The sequence below is a fragment of the Erigeron canadensis genome, chromosome 3 (genome assembly GCF_010389155.1).
Source record: "Erigeron canadensis isolate Cc75 chromosome 3, C_canadensis_v1, whole genome shotgun sequence".
Taxonomy (NCBI): Eukaryota; Viridiplantae; Streptophyta; class Magnoliopsida; order Asterales; family Asteraceae; genus Erigeron; species Erigeron canadensis.
The window spans coordinates 36,762,457-36,781,680 of record NC_057763.1 but is presented as its reverse complement, the minus strand read 5'-3'; the positions used below and the strand labels follow the sequence as shown (position 1 = coordinate 36,781,680).

At 32.4% G+C, this 19,224-nt stretch overlaps 4 protein-coding genes across 5 annotated transcripts; 2 read left to right on the top strand and 2 right to left on the bottom strand.

The window, feature by feature from the left end:
- Positions 1 to 1,146: 1,146 nt before the first annotated feature.
- LOC122593038 (protein Brevis radix-like 4) lies at positions 1,147 to 7,956 on the top strand. The gene is made up of 5 exons (XM_043765380.1): positions 1,147 to 1,394; positions 1,932 to 2,377; positions 6,790 to 6,925; positions 7,015 to 7,421; positions 7,570 to 7,956. Exons 1-5 carry the CDS (start codon positions 1,278 to 1,280, stop codon positions 7,646 to 7,648), a joined length of 1,185 nt encoding a protein of 394 aa, XP_043621315.1. The 5' UTR covers positions 1,147 to 1,277; the 3' UTR covers positions 7,649 to 7,956.
- Positions 7,957 to 8,628: 672 nt separating this feature from the next.
- LOC122592049 lies at positions 8,629 to 9,390 on the bottom strand. Its single transcript, XM_043764261.1, has one exon. The coding sequence runs from the start codon at positions 9,388 to 9,390 to the stop codon at positions 8,629 to 8,631; it is 762 nt and encodes a 253-aa protein (XP_043620196.1).
- A 3,857-nt stretch (positions 9,391 to 13,247) lies between these two features.
- Positions 13,248 to 15,241, top strand: LOC122594281 (vacuolar protein sorting-associated protein 2 homolog 1-like). The gene is made up of 5 exons (XM_043766754.1): positions 13,248 to 13,360; positions 14,151 to 14,281; positions 14,372 to 14,476; positions 14,573 to 14,833; positions 15,045 to 15,241. The coding sequence occupies exons 1-5, from the start codon at positions 13,315 to 13,317 to the stop codon at positions 15,180 to 15,182; spliced, it is 681 nt and encodes a 226-aa protein (XP_043622689.1). The 5' UTR covers positions 13,248 to 13,314; the 3' UTR covers positions 15,183 to 15,241.
- A 707-nt stretch (positions 15,242 to 15,948) lies between these two features.
- Positions 15,949 to 18,654, bottom strand: LOC122593366 (growth-regulating factor 6-like). 2 transcript variants are annotated; one of them, XM_043765762.1, is made up of 4 exons: positions 18,259 to 18,654; positions 17,418 to 17,823; positions 16,245 to 16,589; positions 15,949 to 16,114 (listed from the first exon to the last, which is right to left on the bottom strand). In XM_043765762.1, coding segments are annotated over exons 1-4 (975 nt in total). In that variant the 5' UTR covers positions 18,482 to 18,654; the 3' UTR covers positions 15,949 to 16,113. The 2 variants fall into 2 exon arrangements, with proteins under 2 accessions (XP_043621697.1, XP_043621696.1); XM_043765761.1 differs by having other exon boundaries at positions 16,245 to 16,595; positions 18,259 to 18,653.
- Positions 18,655 to 19,224: the final 570 nt, after the last annotated feature.

Sequence of the window (19,224 nt, the reverse complement as noted above, 5' to 3'; positions counted from 1 at the left end):
TTCGTCAGACTTGATTTATCAGTAAGGTTTCAATTATGAATTTGGATCAGTTAATTTCACTAAAATTTAAGATGAGTACTAGATAATCTTAATTATACAACTATAATGTGGCCCATCTTATAACTTTTAGATTAGGGTCTATATATGAAAATCATATTGCAGTGTCAATGGGCTAAAGAAGTACGTATCTTTCGATTTCTTTTGGCAATAATATTGATTTCTAAGTTTAGTAATAATTTAGTTAGAAAGATGAAGTATTCGCCGACAAGTGTATTCTTATCAAGACAACTAATGAACTAAATAAGCAAATGTTTTCTGTTTTAAAATAAAAAATCTTGCTAAAAACAACCATATTACATAAAATAACTGTATTTTTATCATAAAAATCTTTTTCATGAAGACGATTATTCTAAGGTTTTAGTTAGCATTTTCTTATGTTAAAAGCAGAGTTAAAGAGAGTTAGAGTTAATTAAGGGAGTTAGATTTACGAGGAGTTAATATCCTTGATCAGTTCAATCTTATTTGTTAGAAAAATAATAATCAGAATTAAAATTAAAACCGCTTGATACGTCACTCTTAATCTTAACTTGTTTATATAGATTAGGAGTAAGCTTTGTTACTAAAAATCGAGGGAAAAAGAATGTATTATTGATATCCAATATGCAAACATATTTATAAAGAAAAAGTTATTTAAGAATTTGAAAACCGTTTTGTATCACACATGTTCTTTTCTTATTAAAATAATGAAAATTCATTCGATACATTCAAAATATTTGATCTCGCAAACAACACATCTTTAAACGGAAAAAAAATATATGAGTAGTCTTAAAATTTTGTCTTTTTTTATTAGAGATTTGACTCTATATATATTTTTGACGATTTTCTTAAAAAAAAAATTCTTGTAGCTATGTAATAAAAAAATGCTTTTTAATTTTTTTTTTTCTTGGCTTAAACATAACTCAAAAGTATATATGTATTTATCGTTAAATTGAAAAAAAAAAGAGAGAAAGAGAGAGAAAGGAATCTGTTGTTAGCGGAATTAAGGGGGGCGTAATAAAAGTCCCTGTCCTTAGCACCCAACACATGATTAGTATTTCTTTTTGTCTTCCTTTCGATCAATTCAATTCATCAATCCCATTCCTTTCCTTTCCTTCCATTCTCTCTTTTCTTCAATTCTCCCTCCCTCAGTCCGGCCTTCTCTTCTACTATTAATTTTCATACAATTGACAATTATCATCTAACAAAATTCAATTCAGTTCGACCAAATAAACAAAAAAATGCTAACCTGCATTGCTCGTTCGAAACAACCCGATGAAACCGACGAACCAAATCGTGCCAATACTCCAGCCAACAATAATAAACATCAAGCTGCCATCAAAACACTCACTTCTCAAGTAAGTACTTCTAGACTCTCCATCATTTTGGAATACCAAATTATATTAATTTAATGCATTGATGAATACATAATTAACCAACTAACTGTACTACGTCCTTTGACAATTTTGTCCCCACGTACATCCTAGCTAAAAGAAGTAGACAGACAGAGGAAGACGACGAATTTCGAGTAAAATTGTCATTTTGTTTTGTTTTATATGAAACATATTTTTTATTTTCATATTTACTACTGGATCATTAATTACTATGCTTTATTCAGCATAAAAATGATATATATATATAATTTTTTTAACCGTTACTCTTAATCCAAAACTTCTCTAGAAAATCTTAAATTCACCGATTCCAATTACTTTCTACAATTAAAATAATTAATAATACTCCTAAAATTTACCCCTTGAACTTTCACGCATGATATGAAGGTATAACAAATGTATAATTTTATTTTGTATATGAAACATATATAGTTAACAATATATATATATATATATATATGATCGAATTAATTAATTTGTAAATATGTATATATTAATAAATAGATCAAGGATATGGCGCTAAAAGCGTCAGGATCAGCATACAGAATTAGCTGCAACCCATGTACAGGATCAACTATGATGATGACACCCCAACAACAACAACAATTACAAAACAAAAGCAACAACCACCAAGAAACCGATTTATCGACATCATCTGACAGGTTCAAGTGGTCGTCATATGGACGAAGCCGAAGCAAGAACTCGAGTTCGGGTCGGGTATGGGGCAAGGAAATGGAAGCAAGATTGAAAGGGATATCAATGGGGAGCATTAGTGGTGACGTATCGGTAGGTACATTGTCTGCTTCAGCTAGTGGAAGGAGACCCGACCCGATTGTTTTGGAAGAAGAAAATGAACCTAAAGAATGGGTTGCCCAGGTGGAACCCGGCGTGCTTATTACTTTTGTTTCTTTGCCACGTGGCGGGAATGATCTTAAACGAATCCGGTTCAGGTAACATTGAAGTTATTTTGTCACTATATATACTTTGCTTGCATCACATTCAATTTCTACATGATTATACGAGTATATAGTATTATATACGAGTACTAGTTATAGTTATTTTTCTATTTGATTTGATTTATGGGTTTCCTGGTGTGCACTTCTATCTGATTCTTTTCACACCACTTTGGATCATCTTGGACATGAATATAGTTAGGAAAATGTTACTTTTCAAAAAAAAAAAAAAAACAAAAAGTTAGGAAAATGTTAAATCTTTTTAAAAAATAGTCTAATAATCTTTCTAATAACCTTAAAACATGACATGTGTTATCTACTTATTCGCTTTCTTAATTTTATCCATTGATTTATGGAAAATGATATTCCTACAACAATTTTTAATCATCTACAACAATACATTGTATATGGCTAAATTTTGTTGTAAGATTATCACTATCCTTGATTTATACACATGTAATGATCAAGTTATTAGGAGGATAATAGGCACTTTTTTTTTAAAAGGATCTATCATTATTTCCCATATAGTTAGAAACGACTGCTACATATCTTGTTTAGATCGTATACATCTAATAAGAGTAAAATATCATGTCGCATACATCCAACATCCAAATAAAAAGTGTAAAAAAAAATTCACTTACAATGTTATTCTATTTGTATACGACAAATATTTGAAATATTCGTTTAATATGATAATATCTGCACATAATAAGCTACTGTTATATGTCATTTAATCGATATAAAAGAAAAAAAACTTTATATAACCAGTAAATTAGTTTCGTATTGCACATACCATACATCAAGTCATCAAGTGATACGTTTTGCAAGTTCATTATATTTGATGCATGAATATTTGAAAAAGGGTTAATTCTGTACAATAGCATAATTTTGAAAATGTTTTAAGCCCTTAAATATTTGTTTTTATGTACAAGAATGGAAAATACACCTGACCTTCCATTGGAAGTTATGATCTTGATTGTAGTCTGTAGATGTCCTGCAGTATCAATGCTACTATTTAGAATTACGAGCTAACAAGTACATAGAGGTTCAGACTCCAGTTTGCCAATGGTAATAAATAGTTCCTTTTTATGAAGAAGTAACTATTGAGTCATAGGGTAGATGGATATGCTTAATTGATCTCCTCTGTCAAAACAGCTTCTGTTCCTAACAAATTACCTTATGGGGTGTAAATTTTACTGTGAATTACCTAATTTTATAGTTTTACACTCATGTATATTGAACATGTATTATTAAAATGAGCTACAAAAGTTGTCTTTTTCCCCTTTTGAATCTGAAAAATGTTTATGAAAGTATTTAGGATTCTTTTTGGCATCTTTTTACTGTTTTTTGTAGGCATGCCATAGTTTTTAATTTGTTACCTTTTTACCCTGAAAAGACTTGAATTTGAATTTTCTTTTGCCTAGTTGCTAATTTTGTTTCCTTTTTCCTTTTGGAATTGTACAATTAATTCTTGTATGCACAAATGATGGTTTTGGTAGTAGGTGACACAATCATGAAAATCATTATTTTCTTTGAAATTGTTCACACCATGCAAAAAAAAAAAAAAAAAAGTCTTTTGCAATTATAAAAGAAAGTCATCAAAGTTTATTATCTCCCATGTTCCAAACTTCCAATGGAGACTTTGATAACTCATGTTAGTTGGTCTTACAAAATTTAACATGTGTGGTACCCCATTAAACATGATGTATACATTAGATTTTTAAAATCATTTTAGTTTCTTCTTTACTTCACGAGTCTTCTACCGCTTTATTATTATTATTATTATTATTATTATTATTATTATTATTATTATTATTATTATTATTATTACTACTACTACTCCGTATTATTATTATTATTATTATATAAGAGAAGGGGATATGAGGCTGTTAGACACCTAAGTTGGGTGGAAAACCCCTCACATCTTTTTTTTTAAACCATAAAAATCATGGGGACCAAACATTTATATAAAATATTAAAATATTAGTATGTGGGGAATTTTTCAACTAAGTTAGGTGCATAACAACCTCATACTCACTTTTCTATATATATATATATATATAATTAGTTTCAAATCAGCTTCATTTGTTCTATAATTCTTCATGATAAACAAATTATAAATAGTTATAGATTTAAGATACTTAATTTGTTTTTCTAAAGAAATTCAGAAATTTGCTTCTCATATAAACAATGAGCTATGAAGATTTATCTAGCCATTATTATTACAAATCTTATAGTAATAAAAGATATCTAAAGTTTTAATTGAATATTATAAATCAAAGAAGTTTCAGTTATCCAACTTTTTTTTTCTCTTTCAATTTGTCTTATTTCACACAACCTTTAGTAATAATGTTGAATTATAATTGACTACATGTTCATAATAACAAAATGGGATTGCATCCTTAAAACTGTCTCAATCATATACTAGAAACATCATCATGTAAACAAAGGTCCCGCTAGAAAATAGTAGCACTCCAATTTGCTTTTATGTAAAAAATAAAGTCCAAAATTGTTATAGTTACTTATTATTACTCTCATTAGTAGTTCTTTAGCTAGTTGGGTCCCTGTTTAAATTTTTGTATTTCTTGGTGTGCTTTTTTACAAGAATGCTGTTGCCTTGTCGGAGAATGGTCTCCTATCAACTTTTTAAAAACTTTGTCGCACCTACATTTATATCTTTTGTTCTTTTGTGATGGTCACTATGGCAAGAATGAAAAGCCCCCATATCCCAACCATTCTTTTTTAATATCTAGACCACTATCACTTTTTGCAGTGATCCTCGCTGCAAAAAGTAAAAAAAATGCGGACCCCCATGTCTATAATGGTAAATATGGCAGAATAAAAGCGGGGCCCCTCTTTAGGTTGCTGCAAAAAATCTAATCGGGTTACCAAAAAGGTGGTCAGGTTACTAGGCACCATGAAAAACATGTCTCTTTAATTATAAACTAGACAAGAATAGTCATGAGAATTAGTGATCCAACTTCAGTCTTGATTTATAACCCGAATTGATCGATGGATGGATAGTTAGTGTCGCGTGACTCAGAATTTCGATGACCATATATGTTGTACGTCATGGAATCGGCTATTTTTAACAACTTAATTAATGTCAGAAATGCTATTGTAATTAGTATTACTAGATTAATTTTATTACTATTATGAAAATTATATTTATAATACGTGATGGATGGATATGAAAGACGTGACCTGTAGATCATACATTTATCTGAAGATAAAAAGTTGTGTATAGAATATATATTTTCGACAAATTACTATTATGAATATTGTTACAAGTTATTCAATATAATAACGCAGGATATAAAGCTGAGTCTCTCAATTTTGATCATGTTTTATCTTGAATTCACATCGATTCACTCGTGGTGGAGCTTTGACCATCAAATCTTTCCCATTTTTCCATCATGAGATGATGGATTTATTGCTTTTCTAACACACTCAATTGATAGTGCTTTACTTTTATATAGTATCATTTACCACAGGTCTATATCTATCTGTTTAGTTATTTAAATTTATAACATCATGTATATAGAATTGCTTGCCGAGTGTGATGATTTAAGAACTACTCCGTATTTATTCTTTGACTCATATACTCACAGGATTACCTTCAATAATAGTAATATAGAAAAATGTAACCACCAAGGCATACATGGCTACTATGAACTAAATATGAAAGGTGCTCTGTCCCATTATGGATCTGTAAAATCCAAAATCAATTCATTTTTAAATTTTGTCAAAAGAAAAAGCAAAGGTACAATGTGCCTCTTGGTCAACATTAGTGGTTAGGTTTTTGTTTTTCTATTATAGTGGAATACGTGATTATCATTAGCTAATATAATACGAGTATATATTTGGCCTAAGCTTCAAGTCTAATTTGCTTTGAATTTTAATACAATCCATAGATCGAGATAGTCATGACTTTTAGCCCAATCTAGCCTTACTCGTGAAGATACCTCTTATGGTAGTGCACCACTACTTGCTATATGGTGCTCCACAAACATATAGTATAAAACTGTACAACTCATAATGGTTAGCCAATTTTACTCAAAATCATGAGAAGAAAAAGGCCGTGAATACATTTTGACATATACACTAAACTACTAATTAATATGGGGGTTTTCCGGGTTTGAGCCATGGCTGACGCATATTGGTGGCTTTTTGACTTTTTGTTGGGAATCCACTCGCAGGCAGACCAGTTAAGACTATCACCCTTGTATGGTGAGTTGGAATTGATTCCAAACAGTCTATCCAAATAGTTGTATTCTAAATCTAAAGCATCAAGCCCTTCCAATAAAAACAAACATAATACAGTAGTTATTTTCAGTAACTAATTAAGCCCGTGTCTTAAAACTTATGATTTTTGTTTTTTATTTTTTTTGGTTATTTTGGTTTTGTAGTCGAGAGATGTTTAACAAATGGCAAGCTCAAAAATGGTGGCAAGAGAATTACGACAAAGTAATGGAGCTTTACAATGTCCAGAGGTTAAACCGACAAGCGTTTCCCCTTCCAACGCCTCCAAGATCCGAAGATGAGGTGTGCATGATACTGCATATAGTCACATATTTCATAGGAACTATTCTTTGACATGCCAATAATGAGATATTAAATTATTGTGTAAACAGAGTAATCTGAAATTTGAATGTATTGGGGACAGTCCAATAACACCTCCATTGAGTAAAGAAAGGCTGCCGCGAACCTTATACCGTCCAATGGGGATAATGGGATACTCATCCTCGGATTCACTAGACCACCAAAGCTCAACGGTGGGCAAGTCCAATCGGGACTCTTCTGGTCTCAGTACTGCAACACCAAAAGTATCAAGTATTAGTGGAGCCAAAACAGAAACATCATCCATGGATGCCTCTATAAGGACCAGCTCATCAAGAGAGGCCGATCGGTCAGGAGAGCTATCCATCAGCAATGTCAGTGATATGGAGAATGAGTGGGTGGAGCAGGATGAGCCAGGCGTCTACATTACTATTAAAGCGCTTCCAGGCGGCTTGAGGGAACTCAGACGTGTTAGATTCAGGTTCGTACGCATAACTTTGAATATATATATATATATATATATAATTGCTTTATGTGTAGTGTACATATATCTTCATTCCTACCTACACTTGTATCAGTACGTAGTAGCTAGCTAGTTAACAATATTATCGGAATTAATTAAAATGCAGCCGAGAAAAATTTGGGGAAGTTCATGCGAGACTATGGTGGGAAGAGAACCGGGCAAGGATACATAAACAATACTTATAAACGAGAAAACAAATTAAGAAAATGCATCCATCATATCGATCCATCCGGAGGTACCTGGATTTCAACAAAGTGTTGATCAATCCTGCTTTTGCCACAACAAGTTCAAAGAAGACATATATATATATCCTTTGGGATTTGAATTGAAGAGTTTCCAATTTTTGACGACCTATTAAGTAAATGTTGAATCCATATGCGTATTTTATTTTTTTTTCATATATGGTGGATATGATGGCCGGGATGGAGAACAAATATGTTGCTGTATTATGGAAAGTTGGTAATTTGTATATTGTTCTAAAATTTTATCCTAAGGTGGTCAACGTATTATTACTATTACTTTACTATATATGATACTCGTATATACAATTAATACATTACAAGAAGATATACTAATTATTCTTAAAATTTAAAATTTTCTATTTAATTAATACACTGCTCGTATTAATTATCGAAACAAATTCAAGTTAACTAAAACAAATACGTAATTTACTAGTATCAACAATTAGAAAGTCAACCCTCTAGCTAGTCGTGTTTCATTCTTGAACAACTTGTAACTTATGTTACGCATAAATTCGAATTCAACAAATGTTATAAACATTCAAAGTAATTGATAATATATGCATCCCTAGCTAGCTAGAAAAAATGATATATGTCGATAATGAACTTGATCGATGATCAATTAATTCCTCTAATTAATTATACACCCAAGCATCATCGGTCTCGTCAATTGGCTCAAAATCTGATCGGAAGGCGTACATTCGAGTTGGATGATCATTCAACACGACCCTATTAGTATTAAGACCTCTCTTAAACCTATAAAACTCGAGTCCATTATGGCTATCCACCATAACACCTGTGTCCGAATCATACAACGCCACAAGTGACTTCCGGTCCATACCTTGTTTCTTGCTGCTGATCACATACAAACTCTTCCATGATGATTGATTTGCGCCACGAACCCACGTCTTCAAAGAACCATCTGGTCACTTGCAAGTGAACCCCAATTTCCCTTCAAACTTTACAAGCCTTTTGCAAGTGTAATCCTGATATTTTTGAGCTGGAATTATTGGAGATGAAAAGACTTTCCACTCCTCCGAATATACATTAAACTTCAGTATTATGTTGTTGTTTAGTAGCATGTTGATTGAACCACCCGTGGTGATGGGCTCTTGTGCATCGTCAAGAAGGAACGCGCCCGCCGTAAACTTTGTTATTGGATATGGGCGGCTCCATGCTTTTGTTTTCGAGTTGAATATTTCATAATAATACTTTGTTTTTCCTGGTAAAGGTTGAGATAATCTCACGATTTTAAAACGCAACGGCTTCAGCCCCATGATCACGATTGCGGCCTTTTGAGTAACATAGTCTAAATTCGGATTTGGTACTTCCAAAGATTGTCGGGTAGCCGGTTTGCAAACTTGGTACAAAGCCTTGTTAGGGTTCAAATGATCTTTGCCCTCAATGAATATTAATCCTTGCTCTGAACTTGCAAGAATACGAGCATCACGAGGTAGGACTTTTCGTAGATCGATAGTTTCAGAATGAGGCGAGGGTACAAAGTGGTTGACATATCGAATAGAGCCTTTCAAGTTTTGTACAAGAAAACCAGAAACAATGTTATTTCTTTTCTTGTACAATTCGAGAAAATACGAGTTGTATGTGATGGTATCCAACTCTTTGTTAGCACATCGTATTGCGTCAAGAGTCTTTAGCGATGTTCTTGAAAGAATCTCGAACATCGTCATCTCGTTCGAAAGCATGCAATCCATTAGAGAAATTAATTTAAGTGCGGGTAGTTGTTAGGATTGAAAATTCGATTATGTATAGACGTATAGTACGTATGGGGAGATTTATATATGGCCGGGATATCGATATCGAAAAGAATAACTAATTAATTCGCAAGTGAAAGCTTTAGAGGGATGTAGGATACATATATCTATACCCCTTTATAAAGCATTTTGAAGTTTTATTTATGGTGTGTCTTAAAAAAATTAAGCATACTTTTTTTTTCTTTCAAAAAACCTCAACACTATATATATGGTTCTCAAAATGGTCCTCCGTACACTACAACACTAAATTACCGTAACTACCCTTATAACAAATTGTCACTCCTAAAACAAAAATTCCGTCGCAACGTGAGGGTATTATGGTCGTGTAGAGATTAACTTAAGTAGAAATCTTGGTGGTCAAGTTTGTAAATCTTACTATAGAATACAATCTTACTATAGAATACGTTGGATTGATCGTTGTTTCTATTTTTATTATTAGCTAGACACATATATGGAAGGTAGATTAACGGTAGTAGATTGAAATTACATGTTATTTTAGGAATGTTTACTATTGATTTTGAAACTTTTTATGCAAGCTAACATATTTTCTATTTGGTCAATCCTCTAATAGTTCAAATTTCAGAAGACATAAATGTAATGGATTTTGAACTTTTGATATTCCTTGTAAGGGAAGGATCAAATCTACTAGATAATTAAATTCCTTTAAATCATGCTATCTTGAAAATATAGATTTCTTTCTTGGAATGACATGTGATTGTTAAGGTAAGTATATTAAACCGATCGAACATTTTTATAGATACAAAGTATACTTTAATTCCTGAAAATTCATTACATTTATGTAAATGTAAATTAACATATGTTTACGCGATGCAACGGCAGTATGATGACGACGCCGACTAGTGCTGACGTCGACCGGTGGTAGTGACGATAATGGCAACAACAACATCGTTGTGATGACGTGATTATTGGTGGTGGTGGTGGTGGTAATAATAGTAGTGATTGTGGGGTTGGTGAAAATATTTGAAAAGATATGTACTATATAAATATTTTAAACAATTAAATGATAGAATTGAATAATAATAATAATAATAATAATAATAATAATAGTAGATGAAAGGGTTAAAATGGTAAGTAAAGTTATTATTATTATAGTAAATAATAAGGGTGAGCAAAACCAAACAATAAACCGCAAAATCACAAAAATCGAAAAAACCAAACTGCAAAACCGCCCCACAATGAAAAACCAATTTTATGGTTCTTATATTTAGAAAAACCAAATTAATGATTCGGATTTCGGTTGCATATAAAAAACCAAACCGAACCGCATTATATATTATCAGTAATATTAAATTAAATTTTGATATTAGTTAATTTATATATATATATATATATCAAGATACTAACCATTGGGTAATAACCCAGCACCAACCGCCACTTTGTATGGGAGATCTTGGGTTCGACTCTTGGCAAAGACAAACTTAAGATAATTTGGGGATTATTAAGTGGTTAAGGATCACTTGACTAGCCTGCCTAGGGAGGGCACCCGCAGGTAACAGGTGCGGATACCTCTTTCCTGTTACCATGTCCGCGGGTTTTTCTTGATCCGCCAATTTGCGGGTATCCGCAAACGGGGAAAATATATGATCCATGTTCGTCATCCGCGGTTATACAAGTTCACGGGTAGATCCGCGGATTCTATATCACCTTAAAATTTTGATAATGGTAGAAAGAGATTATAATGATAGAATGTTAAAAATTTTAAACGGAAATTAAAGTAATAATGTTATTTAAATTGGAAACAAATAATCAATGGGCTATAAATTAGGAATAAATCATTAATATTGGAATAAAACTCTAAACATAATACGTAAACAATTTGATATTTTGAGTTTTAAAATTTACTAATATGTATCATATATATAATTTTTATATAAAACTAAAAATTGTATATGTGTTTGACGGGTTATCCTACGGATATATCCACGGATCTTACTAATGTGTATCACGGGTTCGCAGGACGGATACATCCATGACGGATATGGTATATCCATTACCCGTCCGCGATCCGCAAACGGGTACATATTTATACCCGTTATGTATCAACGGATGAAATTTATTGAAATTACCCGTCCATGACGGATGGGTATCCGCGGATTACGGGTTTTTTTCGGTCCGTTGTCATCCCTAAGTCTGCCTGGGGGATTAGGGAGAACCAAATGGTATATGAGATCAAAGGGTTTCCATTTAATTACCCTTTTTCTATTATATCTCAAGACACTGTACCCTAGCCTTTCATACGTATATAATGGGACAGTCCATTTACTTTCGTATTGCTCAAAATAATGTACACTAGCCTTTCATACGTATATGTATGTGTGTGTATGTGTGTGTATATATATATATTGTATACCCTATTTTCTCTAAATCAGCAAAGTAGACTTGTTCATTATAGCGGTGTTTACCCTTTCTTAGTGGTGCTTCTCCAACCACAAAAAAGGGTAAACACCACAAAAAACCAAAATCAAACCGTTATAAACCATTAACAAATGGTTTGAAACTTTAAAAACCCACAATAATGGTTTGGTGTTTAGTTTTAACTAAAAACCGCACCATACTCACCCCAGAGGCGGTACCAGGAAAAAAATTCCAATGGGGGCAAACTTAGAAAACTTATGAAAAATAAATCTAAAAGGGGGCAAAATGTCAAAAACCTATATAAATTTTTTTTAAATCTATGAAAAATTTTAAAAAAATTTAAAAATACATGACAAAATTTAAATTTGGAGGGGGGCATTGGACCCCCTTGCCCCCCCTTTAGTACCGCCCCTGCTCACCCCTAGTAAATAATCTTATTCTTAATCTTAATATATACTATAACACAGTTGAACTAATGACTTATTAACCAATCAAATCGTTCAAATTCATCAAATTAACTTTCACTTATGTCATCATTTAGATTAACTATAAAATAAAAATACTAATAACTATTATCAAAATATATTTTTTTATTAGTATTTATATTAATTTGTAGAAAAAGTCTTATTAATTTACATTTTTTTTGTTTTCCATTAATAATTTACACTATTTAACCCCGAATATTTAGTTTACATTTATTTTTAGCATCAACTTGAGAAAAAAATTTTAAATTTACAATCGTTCAATTAACTGAAAAAATTTCACTCTTGTCATGAGATTGAGATATCGTTGAATTATTTAATTTGTATTATATTTATGAAATTTTTCTACTTATTAAAAGTACTTGAACCACACAGAATTAAATAAACTAAGATAACCAAATAAACACACACAAATTGATAAGTAAAGAAAACATAGATTTTTTTTTAACGGCAAATTAAGAAATTTCACCATTGTCAGATCACAGAATGACGGTATGTAGGAAGAGTGAAATTTTTAGCCATATATAAAAATTATAAGTTTTTATAACTTAAAAATGTAAGAAGATCTAACATTGATAATATCATAAAACACATGTCCAGTGTTGGGCACGGATCTAAAATTTAGTACTAATTATATTATATTATTATTATTATACTCGTAGTAAATAATACTATACGAATTTTATTAAGACAAGTCTATATTCTATAATAATACCTCATGCCTTGGCATAAAAACCCAATCCAATAATAAATGAGAGATATAAAACTATAGGCCCAATGGTGAATGGTCCTTGCGTAAGCCCACCCAATTGGCAACAACAGTTTGAGCTAAATTCGGAGTTATCCTTCTCCGGGTTGATATATATTCTGCATAAGGGAAACTTCAAATATATTTTATTTCACAACTATCCCGAATTACAAATCAAAAACAAAGAGGACGATCCAAAACCTTTAAAGGGTTTACTAAGTTCTTGATTTCGTAATGACAATGAGTACTTTTCTTTTTTGGAAGAAAAAGACCCCAGCAGGTTTTCAGTTTATATTTACTATTTGTATTGTATATTATTGATCTTCTTTTTATTATATAAAGTTATACATACATACATACATATATATATATATATATATTCTGATTATGAATAATGGGTGTGGATGATTGTAGAGTGTTTGTATAGATATTGATGATCATAAAAATTTTGTAACATTTTTTGTTAGTTGACAGAATATTGTGTTAGAAGGTGGGAATAGTATTGTAAGATGAATATGAGGAAGTGAGGAACCATAAGATTGGATGGATGCATGGTTATACAATTTTGCATGTTAGGTGCAAAACCAGCCCATGTTGAACATATATAAGATTGTACCCCTAAAAATGGGGGCTTGGGGGCTATGAGGCCCGGGTTCGAATGTCGTCCCAAACCAAGTCTTCAGGGGTTTTCACCAGGGCATGCGTATATGCGGTAAATGCGTTGGGTACCAATAGCTACATGGCTCCCCGAGGGTGGCCACCCACTTACCCTTTTTTTTTACTTGGTTATTAGGCCAAAATCCGCCACAACTATGCCTCGTTCCTTAGAAAGACTACATTGACAAAGTTAATATATTAGCCTTGTTTATGCACTTCCACAACAACAATAAAACGAAATTTCAAGGATGGTGTATCAACAACAGGCATATATATCTGTCGTTGACTCTTATTCCTCAGTAATTTAAAACAACACATTCTTTTGGGAGATTTTAAGATATTTTTTGTATGGTTAGTAAAAAATAGAAAGTTGATTTTGTAGTAAAGTATATTCGGTTTTTGTTTATATGCAGAGCTGTTGCGGGAGAATAAGCGAATGCTTGATAGATCTATTAGAGAAATAGAAAGGGAAAGGCAAGGTTTGCAGACACAAGAGAAGAAATTGATTGTGGAGATTAAGAAAAATGCCAAACAAGGCCAAATGGTAATTAATCCAGTAATTTGTTGTATGAGTTTATGCTCTCTTATGGGCAACCATTGTTCTCACTAGATTTATAACTAAAAATTGATCCAGGGAGCTGTTAGGATCCTGGCGAAAGATCTTATCAGAACACGGAATCAAATTGAGAAATTTTTCAAGCTTAAATCCCAACTGCAGGGTGTCTCACTTAGGATTCAGGTACCTTTTTTTGTTATTTCTTTCCCTTGTGTTTATGGCACAAATATAGCGTAGTTATTGTATGCATCTGATTAAGCATAAATCTATTTGGATCAGACACTAAAGTCAACACAAGCAATGGGCCAGGCGATGAGAGGGGTCACAAAGGCTATGGGGAAGATGAACAAGCAGATGAACCTGCCATCCTTGCAAAAAATAATGCGAGAATTTGAGAAACAGAACGAGAAGATGGAAATGGTCGGTGAGGTTATGGGTGATGCCATTGATGATGCTTTGGAAGACGAAGATGCAGAGGAACAAACAGAAGAGCTGGTGAGCCAGGTCCTTGATGAGATTGGAATCAACATAAATCAAGAGGTACTCTTTATGATTGCTTGTTCATTTTCAGTTTTTTCTTCCCTTGGATTGAAGCTACAAGTATCGTCTTAATGATTTTGACAACTCCTTAGATACTTAGATTACTGAGGCCTAAAAGGTCTTGAAAGCATTTTGTTAAATGTTGCAATTTCCATGGGATATTAATGATATCTCTTGGAACCGGTATTTATGGAATTTTTTGAACTTGCAGTTGATGAATGCGCCATCAGGTTCCGTCCCCACCCCTGCTGCAAAGAACAAGACGCCACAAGCTGAAGCAGATGCAACCGATGATAGTGGCATAGACAGCGATTTACAGGCAAGGTTAGATAATTTGCGGAAAATGTAGGTAACAACATATTATTATGATATTAAATATATGTAAATCATTGACTTGTCTTTGAACCATTATTACGCTGAATGTCTTATGGTTTTCTACGACGTTTCTGGAAAAATATGTGTGTCTATTGGTTTAAAGTTGGTCTCATTCACAAACTAGTAAAATTATCTGCTTGTGTAGTTGTGTGTACTACTTTTTTTACTGAACATGCTCCAGAGTCTCAGTTTGCCCAATGTGTTATTGTTGCTGGCAATCTCTGTCATCCAATCTTTCATACCCTTCAGCTAATCGATTTTAGATCCTTATACTGTTGTTAAGCCGCATGATCAGACTTTAAACTCTCGGAAAAAGCTATTAAAGGTAAGAATTGCAAGTTTCACTTAAGATGGAGTATGCAACACTACTTAACCATTCCCTAATTATCTTTAGGTATTAAGTTACTAAATTTATTATAAAATCAATGTTTTAATATAAAGAAATCATATTCAAGTACATTACTTATTATGTTATTGAAGTAATGAAGTATGATACTTAATCATATACTTGAGACGTAATATTAATCGTTTCTAATGCATCATATCACTGCTAGAGTGCTAGTTGGTTCGAGTAGCATACACTTAATCTTGTTCAAAGGCTTCAAACAGACTATAATTGTAGCTCAATGAATAGAAACAAAGGTGCAAAGTCCACCCGATTCCAAGAGATAGTTTGCTTCCTAGATATTTGTATTCTTGTTAGAACATATGTAGTCGATTGATATCAGAAAGACGTACAATTAGTCTAACAAAAACATGTGATTATTTGTAATACCATCCTTCCACAATAACACGAAAATTCAAAACACGTCCCAGTTATTCTTACCTCATGCACTTCTATAAAGGTAATTAGCAACATTGATCCACTACCACTTATCAATATCCGGAATTGAAAACCTCATTTATCTGCATCAGAAGTAAGAATTAGTTAGAACTTAACTACCCTGAGTACACTCTAAGGCAACAAAATTAATATAAAAATATTTGATCATTCCATAAAGGAATTAAAATGAAGAAAAAAGGGCGAATTGAATACCATTTATGGGTCAGGAAGAAGTCATGAGCAAAACTAGGATTGGAGATTGAGAGCTGAGTTGTGGAAGAATCTTTGTTATTGTCTTCATTGTCATTATGTGGCGATTCATCAAAGAAATGGTGCATTACTTTCTGGGGTTCACCTTTCCTTTCGAATTTTAGAGCCAGTTGATCATAACATCGTCCCTGATCCTGTTTTTGCCGTTGTTGTGTCGGAGTGTTTTGAAGCTGTAGATATGAATAGTCATTTCGATAATCTGAGAAGTTTCGCTGTTTTGAAGCAGAGATGCTGCCACAACTTTCTGATAGAAATGGATGTTCATCTACTTCCTTTTTCATCCCATAACTATAACTAACATAAAAACAATCAGGTTGAATCATCTAGCAATGTGCACAATTATCAGTACCAATGTGCATATAAACAGGTAAACGAAAGAAGCAGTATTCCTATTCAAAACAAATATATATACAAGCCCAAACCATAACAGTGGTTACTCATTTGGTCCGAAATATAACAATGAGTTATAAATTTTCACAATATAAATTTTTTCACACTGTGCATCATGAGTCGTGGTTGAATTGTATTTTTACATCCGTTAAATGTTTGAGATTATTGTCTAGGTCTCTAACAATAAATTAAAACAGGATTTGACGTTTTGACTGATCGACATGTCAGCCTTTATTTAAGCAACATATGTAATTCTTAATATTCAAGAAGACAAGAAGCATTATCATCATTATAAGTATTTTGGACTTAACAAGTTAACATTAATGAAATAAACTAGATAAAAGGAAACAAAAAATACAAGGTTTCAAAGGGACTGAAATACCCCTACCCTGTATATTCAAAGAGTAGAGTCAAAGAAAACTGAAAGACAGTCCCAAATCATCCTAATAACAGTACCAAGTTTAACTTTTGCATCTTGAAATGGTAAGTATTCAGTTTTAGCATGGAAAAAGTCCAAGTATTTATTCTTTATTTTTGAACAGCAAAAAAAGGTACAAGTTGTTAAAAGCATAACTTGGTACATGTATTATCAGAGAAAGAATCATTCAATTTTATAAGCCACTGCAGACTAGCATGTGCATGCTTCTGCATGCATGTGTACAATCATGACTACACTAGATATCAGTATATATTTTATAATAGAAAAGTTTTTTGACAGAAACAAACCTGTGTTCTTTTTCTGAGTAGGGGCTAGATTCCAACATAAAGCCATCTTGATGAGATGACATCACATTGGCACCATTAGGCCTAGATGATGATGATGATAGTTGTGGATTATCATGATATCCAAAGATATGATGAGAAGAAGTTGATGAAGGATAATTATTATTATTATGGAATTTAGTTGTACTAGTATTAGTGCTTATTGATAATGGTGGTGATGGGGCGTAATTATTTGATTCCACAGGCTTTCTTGAACGATTTCGGCCTCTATGCATATGCCTTTCACAGTATTTGGAATCAAGATAAGCATCTTTTGAACATCTCCATTTTTTACCATCTGTTCTTCTGCACCTTCCTGGCTCTGGATCTATTTTCTTTCCAAATCCCATTTGAAAACAGTTCCATCCAACTACATACATACAATGTTAGTTTAAACCAACTTATATATGCTTTAGCTATATCTATGCATGACTAATGAAAGTTTTTCAATGAAATTAAACAACAGTATCTAGTTTTTGGGAAATTTTATTTTACCAGATGGGAAGTTATTGTGCTCTCTGTAAATTTAAATAAAATTACAGTAATAATTAAACGTGTTTTCAGACTTTTGAGTTGTTTGATTAACACTTAAGTTTATACATTAAGTCAAATTTTCTAGTTTTGTAACAAATTTAACTAGTTTTTTTTTCAATTATTTTCTAGGCTAGGCTAGATATTATATATTACCATGAAGGATAATTTCTTTTGTGAAAATGCATAAAAGTGCTCATTTGCTAGAATAAGAATAAAAAAAATTGCAGCAGATATATATATATATATATATATAAAGATAGAAGAAGCTTACTTGATTGAAGAGGGGAGTGATTGTGCAAGATGAGTTTGGTAGAACAATCCAAGCTTCTTTTGATGGAGAACAATAGATCAGGAGGGATTGGCATCCCTGAAATCATGTACTTGTAAACAAGTGCTTGGTGTTCTAACTCTTGCCATTGACTTGAAGTAAATGGGGCAAACCTATTAGAATTACTACTCTCATTTTTTACTGGACTCAACATTTCCATTTCCATTACCCCTTACTTTATGATGATCACAAGAGAGAAGTATAGTGGAATTATTTGTGTTTCAGTAGAATCTATGCAAGGGAGGCTTTTTATTTTTTTTGTTTGTGATATAGAGATCAGAGGGAGAGAGATATGGTGTGGTGTGGACTGTATTATTGACAGGCAATGCCTGTGTTGCTGGTATGCTCTGCCTTTATGGCAGCACTTGTTTGTCCCTGACACACAAACCATAAAAATTTGGCCACATCATAATGCCACCATAAAAAAACAAGAGGTTTCCAAGTTAATGAAAGCTTAATATTTACTGTAATAATTACACGTGATCATATCAAAGTTGCAAAAGACCATCCGTGTAATAGATCAACTCCATAATTAATTTTCCAAACAATGATTAACGCAGCTCTCATTGTTTTTTATATCTCGACCACAACTACTATTTGCAGCGATAGTCACTGCAAATAGTGTGAGCCCCCTGTCTATAATGGTAAATCTGACAAAGTAATAGCGAGGTCTTGTCAGTAATCACTGCAAATAGTTGGATATTAACAAAACACTACTATTTACAATCATAATCGCTGCAAATAGTCTGGTCGAGATACCAGATTACTGGTCGGGTTACCAGGCCCCTTTTATAATCTTTTTTAATAGTAATTAAGATCAATGATAGACCATTGGCTGACGCTGACCCGATCATATTTTTAGAAAAAAATAACCCACCATATATAAGAGAAAACTCTATGACTAAGTTA

Excerpts from the sequence above, each read along its gene's own strand:
- LOC122593038 (XM_043765380.1), top strand. The coding sequence starts at position 1,278 with ATGCTAACCTGCATTGCTCGTTCGAAACAACCCGATGAAACCGACGAA. Across the intron at positions 1,395-1,931 it reads TCAAAACACTCACTTCTCAA|ATCAAGGATATGGCGCTAAA; the intron begins GTAAGTACTTCT and ends ATTAATAAATAG. Across the intron at positions 2,378-6,789 it reads CTTAAACGAATCCGGTTCAG|TCGAGAGATGTTTAACAAAT; the intron begins GTAACATTGAAG and ends TTGGTTTTGTAG.
- LOC122592049 (XM_043764261.1), bottom strand. The coding sequence starts at position 9,390 with ATGACGATGTTCGAGATTCTTTCAAGAACATCGCTAAAGACTCTTGAC.
- LOC122594281 (XM_043766754.1), top strand. The coding sequence starts at position 13,315 with ATGACAATGAGTACTTTTCTTTTTTGGAAGAAAAAGACCCCAGCAG. Across the intron at positions 14,477-14,572 it reads GTGTCTCACTTAGGATTCAG|ACACTAAAGTCAACACAAGC; the intron begins GTACCTTTTTTT and ends TATTTGGATCAG. Across the intron at positions 14,834-15,044 it reads GAATCAACATAAATCAAGAG|TTGATGAATGCGCCATCAGG; the intron begins GTACTCTTTATG and ends TTGAACTTGCAG.
- LOC122593366 (XM_043765761.1), bottom strand. The coding sequence starts at position 18,481 with ATGGAAATGGAAATGTTGAGTCCAGTAAAAAATGAGAGTAGTAATTCT. Across the intron at positions 17,824-18,258 it reads TCACTCCCCTCTTCAATCAA|TTGGATGGAACTGTTTTCAA; the intron begins GTAAGCTTCTTC and ends GTATGTATGTAG. Across the intron at positions 16,596-17,417 it reads TACTCAGAAAAAGAACACAG|TTATAGTTATGGGATGAAAA; the intron begins GTTTGTTTCTGT and ends TTTTTATGTTAG.